This window comes from Cryptomeria japonica, chromosome 8 (assembly GCF_030272615.1).
Source record: "Cryptomeria japonica chromosome 8, Sugi_1.0, whole genome shotgun sequence".
Lineage (NCBI taxonomy): Eukaryota > Viridiplantae > Streptophyta > Pinopsida > Cupressales > Cupressaceae > Cryptomeria > Cryptomeria japonica.
In genome coordinates, this window is record NC_081412.1 from 524,622,702 (window position 1) to 524,635,139 (window position 12,438).

Here is a 12,438-nt window from a genome sequence, read left to right on the forward strand (position 1 = left end):
TCTCCAGTGAGTATTCTTCCATTCAATGCGATCCATAAGAATGCCCCTGCCTTGGGCAGCACCCATTTGTTCCAACATAACTTGCTGGGCCAATTCGGATTCAGAGCTTTATGCCTTTGGACTTCATAGCCCAGCTTCACACTATACTCCCCTGACTTTGCTGCACACCAGATTACTCTGTCTTCTTCCTCTGACACCAATATTGATCTGTTGTAAAGGAGTTCTTCCAATTTCCTACACATCTGTGCATTGCCGATAGTTATCTTTCTCCAAGTCCTCTTGCCATGGAGCTCAATATTCCCAAAATAGCTAGCTACCTGCGAGCCTATCAGAGTTTCGATGGTGTTGACCCAATCTTTATCTTCGAAACAGTTTGCTAGCGGCGACTCCCCGTCCCATGAGTCCTGCCAGAATTGGGCTTTACCTCCATTCCCAATCCTCCATGAAATGTGATTCGTTATAATGCCCCTGCTGTTCCAGAGGAAATTCCAGGTGGGAGATCCCCTTTCCGTGTCTGCTATTGTGAAGATGCGATCAGGATCGGCAGAGTCTAGGTACTTCTTTTGAAATATTCTGCACCACAATTTATTGGGGTTTTTGTACATTTTCCAAGACAATTTCGCTCCTAATGCCAGGTTTTGTAGACTCATTTTCCTCAGCCCTGCACCTCCATCCTCTTTCCGCATACACATTGTATCCCAGTTTATCAGAGGTATCCTCTTATGCTCCTTGGCCCCGTCCCTCACAAACTTCTTTAGTAGTCCATCTAATTTTGCTCCCACTGAATTGGGCACTTGGTAACATTGCATACCGTAGATTGGAACAACGGAAAGTACAGACTTTATCATTAGCAGTCGTCTTGCTTGGGTGAGCCATTTGTTCTTCCATTGTTCCGATTTGATCTTGCAAGAATTAAGTACTTCCTCCCAAATATGTGTTTGTCTACCTCCCATGCTAATTCTGATCCCAAGATACTTGATGGGAGGAACATCGATTTGAAATCCAAGCAAATGCGAGATGCGATTCTGTAATAATCTTTCAGTATTGAAAAAGAAAATCTGCGATTTGTTCACATTCATTACCTGTCCTGACAGCTTCGTGTACTCATCCAATACTTCTTTAATTCCTCTGGCTTCTTTTATTGTTGCTTCGCCAAACAGAATAGTGTCATCAGCAAATTGTGAGTGCGTTATTGGCTCAATTGATCTATGAGCACGTCCGCCATTCCACTGCCTGGTTGACTGCTTGGTTTTAATGAGGTTGCTAAGAACTTCGCCATGAGTACAAAGAGGGTTAGGATAAAGGGTCCCCTTGCCTTAATCCATTAGTAGCTTTGAAGAAGCCACAAACCGCCCCATTTACAAGCAAGGAGAAATTGACCGTGGAAATGCAGAAACTGACACAGTCAATCCACTCCTTTGGAAAACCGTAGCATCTAAGAACCTTCACCAAAAACTGCCATACCACCTTATCATATGCCTTTGCCACATCAAGCTTAATAATCATGCCTTTTGATTTTTCTTTATGGATAGTATGCATGACCTCTGACACCAAAATAATGCTGTCCGCTAATTCTCTTCCTTGTGTGAACTCATTCTGATTTTCTGAGATGAGGTGGGGTAAGATCTTCTTCAATCTATTGGCCATTGCTTTCGAGATGATTTTGTATATGGTGTTGCAAAACGATATAGGTCTTAGATCATGTATTGAAGAACACTCTTGTTTTTTAGGAATTAGAGCAATGACCGTATTATTCATTTCTCTTACAAACTTCCTTTTTTGCCTGAATTCTTCTACTACCACCCATATGTCGTGACCCAGAAAGTCCCAACACTTTTGGTAAAACTCAGCTGTCATACCGTCCGGGCCTGGAGCCTTGTGGGGATGGAGCTCAAAGGTGGCCCTTTTAATTTCCTCTAAGGAGTATGATTCGCAGAGCATTTTAGCTTCCTCCACAGTTACCAACTTCTCAACAAGCTCAGAGAGCCTGTCGTCTACTGCGTCTTCTGTCTGACAGTCATTTCCCAGTAATTTAACAAAGTGTTCAAGTGCCACTTGCTCTAATTCAGCGTCGGTGCTTCTCAAAATCCCTCCATCATCCAAGATTGCATTGATTTTATTCTTATTCCTTCTGCCTTTTGAGGCTGCATGAAAGAACTTAGTATTACGGTCCCCCTTTGCGATCCACAGTGCCCTCGATTTATCTCGCCAGTAGATCTCTTCTCTATTTAATAGTTCTGCGTACTGCTCCTTAAGGAGCTTTTCTTTCAAATAATCATCCCTATCCATCCCTACTAACATGACTCATTTGTTGATTTCTTCCAGTTCTTCTTCTATTCGGAGCTTCTCAGAGAATATATTCTTGAATGAGGTCTTGGTCCAGTGCTTGACATTGTTTTTGATATATTGAATTCTCTTTGTGAAACAAAAGCTGGGGGAGCCCAAAAAGATGTCGCTTTCCAGCCACCATGTTCTTAGTAGCTCAATGAAATTAGGGTCCCTCCACCACATACTCTGAAACTTGAAATAGTTTTTGTTCTTAGGAGCCGTATGGTTAACAGACAAAGTGATCGGGAGGTGATCCGATCCAGCTTGCGGGATGATGCTAGTATCAATTGAGTAACTATCATTAAACCACCATTCCCCCACAAAAAGACGATCCAATCTTTCGGAGATTTTAGAAAAGTTAAGTCTTCTATCAGTCCAGGTGAACTTACCATTCTTCGGAATAACATCCACCACCTGACACTTTGATATGAATTCCCTGAAATCTTCCATTACTCTTGTGCTCTTCCGCAATCCTCCTTCCTTGTCGTCAATATCCATAATTGCATTGAAATCCCTAGCCAAGATTGCCTTCCTCTTTTCTAATAATGTTAGTTGCTCGTGTATTTCTGTCCAGACTCTTAGCTTTTCATCTGTTTTGGTCAGCCCATATATATTAAACAGGGGAAAACTGAAATCTCCTGGCTTGTACACAATGTTACAGGCCATCCCAAATTCGTTGGACTCTAATGGGGACACCTTGAAAACTTCTGGATTCCACAAGATACCCAGGCCTCCCGCAGATCCTCTGGTGTCCTGAAACAGTCCTTCCCATTTATTGCAGTATCCGATAAATTCCACCACCTTTTTGCCCTTTCAATTTGGTTTCCTGAAGTAAGATCAATTCAGATTCTAGCTTGGCCAAAGACCTTTTGACCAAGTGTCTTTTGTCAGGGGCTGTTAAGCCCCTGACATTCCATGATGTGATTCTCATTTCTGTCCAAGGGAGGGGCTACCTCCCTTGGAGTTCTTCATGTAATCCAGAATGCTCACAATACCTTTTTCTAGATGCTTTCTCCTCTCTAATCTGCTTATTGCTTTTCCTGCCTTTAGATCCTTTCGCTCTGCCCAAAAGTGTATTCGCTGATTGGCTAATGCATCTAGGGTCAAGGATATCCAAGATGTCATCTTCTCCTTCTCTGTCTGAATTACTCATATCCGAATCGCTTGTGCATTCCTCGATATTGTTAACTTCCTGAGGTCTTGTTATAGGTGACCTTTCCTGGCTTATATTTATCATCCCTTCTCCCTTATCGATATCTTTTTGATATGGTTCAGAAGGCTTATTTGTGTCAGGGAACGGTATGTTTGTCGCATTTGTTCCTCGCTTTTGCTCATTCATTTTCCTTAACCATACTGCTTTCTCTTTATCCTCTGTCCTTTGTTTCGTGTTAAATGCCCTGCCAACAAACATTCTGCACCTTTTTGCTTGATGAGTTTTGCTTCCACATCTTTGGCAGACAGAAAGTTCTTTTTCAATTTCGATGCCTTGTTTCCAAACTCCATTGGCTGTCCTAAGATTTATGTGAGGAGGGATTTGTTCAACCGCTGCTATTTTCATCTTGGCGTATATGTACGAATTGCTCTCAACAATTCCTTCATCGATCTCCAGAAGGGTACCGAGCGTGCGCCCTATTTTCTCTAGACACTGATCCCCCCAATACTTGACTGGGAGGTTGAATAGTCTGATCCAAACCGGAGTTTCATAAACTGCGAGTCTGGTCGGATTAAAGTTGGGTGTCCAAGGTTGGATGTAAAGTGGTAGGTTATCAAAAAACCAGTTCTTTGAGTTTAAAATTTGGTCCCTTATTTCTTTCTCAGCAAAAATGGCCACAAAAATACCTTTCGGCATAAATTTCACCACCACTTTATTACCCCAGTTCTCTTTTATCCATGGGTTAATGCTGTGCTTAGATTTCTTCGGACCAATGAATCTGGCTATGACTGCGAGATCCTCCCACATGCAATTGTCTTCGATAAATTCCTCTGTTAAATCTATTTCTATCAACCTCGGCGTGTTGCTTTCTTCCCTAGGGCTCTGTTTTGGGATGATGTCCTTATCCTCTGTGATTCTATCATTATTTCCGAGTGTCTGCCTGTCCTCTGGTTGTTCCTTGCTTTTCCCTTCTGCTATGCCTTGCTCGCTGTATTGTGATTGTTGCTGGAAATTGCCTTCCACCGAACGGCCGCCGAAATCTTCCTTCTGCACTTTGCCTTCCGACCCCTGCCTTTCGCACTCTGCCTGTCGCTCCTTGCTCGCCATTTTTTTTTTAATCCATTTTTGCAAATTATGAATGTGATATTATGAGGCATTTAAATTTTTTATTTGTTGGCAATTATGGATTTATGAGTATCACTCTTCTTATAGTTATACAGTTATAGTTATATTTTATAATTCTGATGTTTGAACATATATATATGGAAAAAAAATTCCATACCTGCATACCCAAACCCGTATCCCACACCCATACCCAAATCAGCAACTTAGGGGAAAATCAACTAAATAACTATGTGTGGCATCCAATTCTATGAGGACCACAAACATAACAATATTTAATGTTATTAGACAAGGTTTGAAGTTTGAACACACCTTCATAACAACAACAACAACATTGCAATGTCATTTTTTGAGGTGTAAAAGACACATTTGCAATGATGAGAAGTACTAGGAGTCCTACTTCATGTACAAAAATCCAAATAAATAAAGTGATAAATTTCATCCATGCAGCTCCAAATGAGCATATACCCATTGCATCAACATTCATGGCCTCTATTGGAGCCTCAAATTCAACATCTTGAATAACAACCATATTAGCTACTTCACCAACAATTCAATTTGCCTGCCCTTTTTGACCATGATTATGATCACAATCACCCACCTTAGGTTGTTGGCCTTGACCACGCCTTGTGTCTTCTTGGAACTCCATCTAGGTCAAATGGAGGATGTGGCCAACAGACACTGAAATAACTTAGATATTCTTTTGTTCCATTCAATCATATCCTCTCTCACTTCCAACACTTGGGTAAGTTGTCTTGCAAGGCTTTCCTTCACACCCATGGCAATTAGTTTTGCCTCAAACCTTGGCTGCCATTGCTACAACATGTCCACAAAATTTTTGTTTGCAATATAGGAAAGAACCTCGAGACAAACTCTAAAAAGATGGCTCCACTTAGTTCTTTAGGGTGGGGCAACAATAGGGGGAAGAGGAGGTGCCATGGGAAGGGAAGTTGTTGGGTGCTAGTGAAAGATTGGCCTTGCTCCACTATTAACAATACTGAGGACACAACTGTCCTCAACCACAATCTTCTTCCCTTTATCCTACTCAATAGATTCCATGTCGTTGACCTTTAAGGTATCAAACCTTGACTCAAGGATCAATAATCTTCGAGAGGAGGTCTTACCACCGAGCAAAGTGGCTTCTAAATTCATCTTTTCTTTTCTTGCCTATTTTGCAATCTTCTGTCCATTAGAAGATCCTTAACATTATACCTCCCACAAGAACTTTAGCTTTGTTAAGTTGGGGAGAGAGACATCTTGAATGAAGTACTTGTGAGCTTCACAAATATCAACCAACTCATACGTAAAGACCCTTAAATTATCACCAAAAGGTTGTGAACTCTTCCTCATACATATTTTGTCAAACACTTCGCGTGCTTCCTTAGGTTAAGAGTTTTTCTTTTGCAATTTAGGTATAAATGACATACATTCATTAATGAAAGACAAGGTAAAATTCTGATAATGAAATCTGCAACTGTAATTCTGAAAACAAAGTTATTTAAACAATCCAAATCTGACCTTGTTTATTGTCATGAAAGGCTTCCATACAATTACGGAAGTCTGAGAATGACTTTGAAAATTAATCTGAGTATTCATGTCTCTAAATCTGCTGGTCTGTCATCAGCCACAGTGCTTCAGAAATTACATCATCTATACGAGGGCATTACTGTTCACTCTAGCTTGCAAACCAAATAGAATTCCTGTCATTTAACTGGGACAATTCTGACCTTTTACAAACTAGGGCAGAACTGAAGGTAATCCGCCCCGATTTTTGCACCTTTGAACAGATTTCTGAACATAACCAATGACTGTTCTAAATCTGCACTTCTTCACACATTAATATCTCCAACTGGGCACCTTAAACTCATGCAATTACTTGTAATAATACTAAATCAGAATGTTAAGAAATCTGGAACTGAATATATCTGTTTGCACCATCAATTGGAATTCTCTTATTAGCAGTATTAACCCATAATGGAGTGGCTAGGGTTTGGCCTATGAAGCCTTCAAGAAATGACTGCAACTCTCCTGTAAACATCCAGATGCCTTCAGTTCAGGTTTGCAGATTGCACTCCTTTCTAAATGTCTGCAATAAGATAACAAGGTGGTGGGAACTGTAGCAGGTGCTGTAGCTGTACTGTAGCGGGTACTCTAGCTTGCAACCCTTTGTCCCTTTTCCTCCAAATATGCAAGAATAATATTTATTTCTCCTATATGCCTGAAACCTGCTTTTTGCCTTTTTGGAAAGACTTCCCCAAATTTCTAAAATCTTCACAATCTGACCATTGAAGTGCAACTGTGAATCTTGATATGGATTCACCAAGGATTGAGTTGGGTTTTTGTCCAACCAACCAAAAGACCAATGGGTTTTTGTCCTAGGGCATGCTGAACCTAGAGAACAAGCCCTCCAAAATTCTTTGAAAGAAATATCAAATCCAAGATGTCCAAATGACTTGCTCTCATCTCTTTTTAAAGGTTCAGCTGGATCTTCTAGAAAGGTCTTATTTAACCTCCTTAAAACTATTAAAGTATTTATTATATAATTTAATTGTCATTTAGTTTAAGTTTAGTTTTCTTAGATAGTTTCTATTACAATCACTTGACTTTGAAATTAAAACCATTTTTAAATGCTTTGCATTCACATTGTGATCCTCTTCAATTTTTTAAAACTTGTCATTAAATGCATTCTAGAGTTGCATCGTGGGAAACTCCAAGTTCTATTGCTTAGACATTTGCATTGCATATGTTTTGTCTCTCATTGGCCACATCCATTAAATGACATCCATCGCATTTAAACCAAATGTTTCTCATTAAATGTATATTCATCGATCTTTTGATTTTCATAATTTTGCCTTGAGAGTGATGCAAAAGATATGTCGTGCAATGCTCAAGTGCTAAAGTAATGCTTGCAAGGCATTATCGTTTTGATTCATTGCATTGATTTCATGACTTGCATTGCTTACGCCCATACCTTATATGGTTCTTCGTTCTACGTTTATTTCATGAGTTGTTTCCAAAGTGTGACTTCCTCTTTGTTGCAATCGATATTGATCAAAGCTTTAATGTGTGATGTGTGTGCAAGTAAGACATGACGAGCGCAAAGCTAATGCGTAGGCGCGAAGGCTTCACATGATGCATGTAAAATGAATTATATGTGCGAGAGCTCTGTACGACAAATGTAAAAAGCGATGGTATGCGTGAGAGCTACGCACGAATAAGTGTAAAATCAATGATATGCACGAGAGCTTCACACGGCGAATGCAAAAGCTTTGCACGATAAGTGTAAAATCAATGATATGCGCAAAGCTTCGCACGACGAGTACGAAAGCTAAGCGCGAAAGCAACGCGTGAAAGCAATGCGTGAAAGCAATGTATGGCGAGCGCGAAAGCAATGCACAAAGGCAATGCACAAAAGCAATGCACAAAGGCGATGTGTGAAAGCAATGCGCAAAGGCAATGCGCGACGTGTGCATCTTCATGCCTTAGTCAAATTTTCGATTTTTCAAAAAAAATTCAATTTTTTGGATTTTTGAATTTTTTTTGTATTTTGTATTTTGAAGTTTTTAATTTTTTTTGTATTTTTGTATTTTTGAATTTTAAAGACTAACTCTATTTTTGAATTTTAAAGACACTTAAATAAACGACATCTACAAAGCAAAGAGGGGTCCCTCATTTGCAATGGGGCGATGTGTGAAAATGACACAACAATACCTATGTATGTATATATACATAAGCACACATGTGTGTGCACAGACACATACACATATTTATATTTGTACCTTTATATATATACTATACACATACATAGGTATATGTGTGTAGCAAAAGAATTAACTGAATTTGCTCGATGTAGAAGCAAGCTACCGGCTTATCCCATACACATTAATATGCACACAAACACACACACATGTATATATATATATAGACACACACGATTTATATCTGTGTACCTATGTATATATATATATATATATATTATATAGGTACACACAATATATGTATACCCATGTATGCATATAGACATAAGCACACATGCATGTGCACACAAACACACACACACATATAATACAAATCTATATTCGTACCTTTATATATATACATACATATGTATGTATGTACATATGCATACCATACACATACATAGGTATATGTGTGTGTAGCAAAAGAATCAATCGAATTTACTTGATGTAGAGGTGAGCTATCGGCTTATCCCTCCATCAAATTAAATTAGCCAAAGGTGTTCATTCATGAGCCCATGCAAGAGTTTCAATTAGTTCTTGCCAATATCCACACCAAGAAATAAGAAACATAAATCTAGAAGCACAAACAAGATGCCAAAATAAGAACATCCATGCGTAGAGAGATAAACTGTTCATACCAAAACGATTGTATCCATTAATTAGTTGTGAAGAATTTAACCAAAAATAAATCTCTTAACCATCCCATTAAATAAGTGGAAGACTCATTAATTTGAGCTACATTTCCCTGCCATAAGGTGATATGCTTCCAATTCCAATTTATATGATGCATGTATGTATACATACATACATACTATGTCACAAGGTTTTCTTTTCGACCATAATTTCGGTGAACTTCAAAACTGTCCCAAAATAATTGCTGAAATTTTCCGAATGTTCATTTAATTAAAATATTTTCAAAGCGTTATTTCAACTTATTTTTGGCATTTTTTTTCTGTCTGTGTATGCTTTTTCCACTTGTGTATCTCTCATTTCTTTTATAGTTCCATGAGCAGAGCACAAAGTAGTGGGAATGGGCACAGTCTGTATAAATCTTTTCCAACTGCTCCACCACCTCCTCCTCTCACTTCCTCCTATACAAACACTGATAGCTACTTCAACCATGAAGCCCTCAGATTTATTATTTTTAATATGTTTTTAATATTATTTATCAATATCATGTTTTATTATTTATAATTAAATACAATATATTTTATTTATATATTTTTAATATATAATATTTTTTATATTATGTTTGATATATCTTTAATATTATTTTATGTATTATTTTTTTTTATTTTTTTTGATCGGTGACTGCTTTTGACTGGAGCTTGAACCAGTGGGGCCACAGAGGGGGACCCCATCCCCGAGTACATTATACTGAGGTATCAACACCTCCTAACATTTCTTCCTTATCACTTCGTTCTCCCCTTATCTCTCCATATTTCTCTCCTTATCACTCCGTACTCCTTATCGCTCCGCTCTCTCCTTATCACTCCTAACTCCTTATCACTCCGCTCTCTTCGCACCTACTGCTGCCAGTCTGCATGCGTGGACACCAGCCAACAGGTCCCGTCGTGCACCTCCATGGGCAAACAGTCAGCCAACAAGCCGCCAAACATGGCATGAACACCATGCACACACAACCAGTGGGAATCAACACAAGAAATGGTGCATTCTGCAGGGATTCGAACCGATGACCACCCCAAACTGGAGCTCATGACATTACCGTCACGCTGTGGGGTGAACCCCTATGTATTATTTATTTTAATAATATAAATATAATATTATAAAATTACATATTTTATAATAAAATAAATTACACACACACACACATGCACGCATGCATGCACACACATGCACGCACACGCACACACCTGTACCTAGGGATACAGGGAATGCTGTATCGATTTACTCAAACTTAATTATTTAACAATGTTAAACTATTTTATAATTTTGAGGATATTTTAGTTATATATTTAAAAAAATTATATTTATATAAGGCAAATTTAATCACGTTTTTGTTTTCGACTTGAACCTTGTGACATAGCATACATATATATGGATATGTGTATGCATGCATACACACTGTTTGTGTGCCCTTGCTGTATGCACAGGCATGTATTGGATGCATATATACTCACATGTATCCATATTCTGGAAATGCTGATGTTCCTTCTAGTTTGGGTTCCAACATCTGGCTTAAAGCCATCGATCATGGAGTACTACGATATTAGCTAGGGCCCTGCCTATATGTTTGATTTATGTGTATCCATACACTTATCACTGTTCATGTAACTTGGGATGTAAGTTCTAGTTAGTCAGTTTTATTTGAATCCATAAGCACATCTAGCATTGAAAATCTGGAATACGAGCATGAATAAATGGAATAACATTGGGATGTTCTTTCTAGTTTGTGTTGTTCAAAATCTTGGAATAAGAGCACCAATAATGGAGCAGTACGAAAATTCATTCCTCTAGAGTTCAATGGATAGTCAATTTTAATTGATTCCATAAGCACATATAACATTGAAAATCCCATTGTTTCTGTTTTTTCTGTTTTAGATGGTCCCAAACATATCCTTCTTTTCCTCTCAAAATAGAATTTGTCGTTCTTTAATTTTTCTCATTGATATGTTCTAATTTTAGTCTAGCTTTTCCTTTGGCTTCTACTGCCCGTTGTGCACTTTTAGGGATACGCTGATTCCTGCATGCTGTTTTCTTGCATTAAACCAACAGAAGCCTACTTTATGTTTGTATACAGGTATAACGCTACAACAGTGCTAGCCCTCTTACAAGAAGTTGCAAAATGTGCCAATGTGAAGATTGATTGGAATACTCTTGTGAAGAACACTACCACTGGCATTACCAATGCACAGGAATATCAAATGTTATGGCACCATCTAGCCTACTGCAAAATACTTCCTGACAAATATGAAGATGGTGCTCAGCCCTTGGTATGGTTAACAATTTGAATTTATGTAACTTATTGACCTCTACAATTTCATTCATACTGCTGTTTTTACCCTATTTTCTGGCATATCCTGATATAATTTACTTATATGGGAAGTGATTGCACTGCTGGGAAGTATTTCCTTTGAACTTCCAGTCGGCTTAAAAAATGTATAGCCTTAAATTGCATGGAATTAGTGAAAGATTGAATCCCAATACACTCTAAATCAGCAGTGGCAAATACACTAAATAGTCTTGAGGTAATTTTTGTAAATGTCATATAGGAAGATATACCAATAATTGAAACAGTTATTTGAAGACTTTGAAATTGAAGCCATCAGAAGCAGGCTGGCTACTTAAGAAAACGGTGGAAATGTTGGTGTAAACTTCTAAAGGAAATAGGGAATCAAAAAGGAATGGTATTCAATATGGCAGATGCATCTGAATTTTCTTAGAAATTGTATTGGAATATGTAGAAATTAATAAAATGGTATTAGACATTTAAGGATTATTTTGAAAAGCTGAATTCTAGTGCAAGAAATTTATGGAAACTCCTAGAAAATAGCTGGAATATGCTGGAAACATTTCCTAAGTTGCCAGAAATGTCTAATGAAGTTTGTTGTCCTTCTGGAGGAGTTTCCTGATATTTCTGTTGTGGGGAAATGTATTGGACGATTGCTAGTAGAATAAATTACCAGATTCAGAGAGAAATCAGTATTCTATTGTTACAACATAAGTCACTTGGCTTGAGTTTGTGTTTGGATTTGGTGACAATATAATTTGGAAATGCAATTATTTTCCATAAGTTTTATCATTAAATCCAGCAAATAGAAATAAGCAGAGAGTGTTATAACTTTATGGTTTCTATGAAAATAAAAAATAAAATTTATCAGTAAACATTCAAGACTGAGAAGGTGTCAACACAAGTTCATGCAAATACTTTGCAGTAAAAAGCTATTGATATTTTCCAAGAACTATAAATAGCACATGAGAGAAACATAGCAACAGAAGATGTTAAATATAATCACAATAGCTTCACTCCTTACTGAAAAAAACATTCCACATCCCTAAAATTTGTAAAAAGACAAATCACAGCTTTACATGTTTCTCCAATTCACATAGTTTGACTGGTATTGTCTGAGATCT

The 12,438-nt window shown here is 38.0% G+C and overlaps 1 protein-coding gene across 3 annotated transcripts in view; it reads left to right on the forward strand.

The window, feature by feature from the left end:
* Window positions 1-12,438, forward strand: part of LOC131055408 (uncharacterized) — a 92,527-nt gene that overhangs the window by 6,354 nt on the left and 73,735 nt on the right. For 2 of the 3 annotated variants that reach the window (XM_057989865.2, XM_057989867.2), the window contains exon 2: window positions 11,105-11,297. The exons of the other annotated variant lie outside the window; for it this stretch is intronic. In XM_057989865.2, the coding sequence (XP_057845848.1) occupies window positions 11,105-11,297 (193 nt within the window). The remainder of the gene's footprint in view (window positions 1-11,104; window positions 11,298-12,438) is intronic. 3 annotated transcript variants of the gene reach the window in all.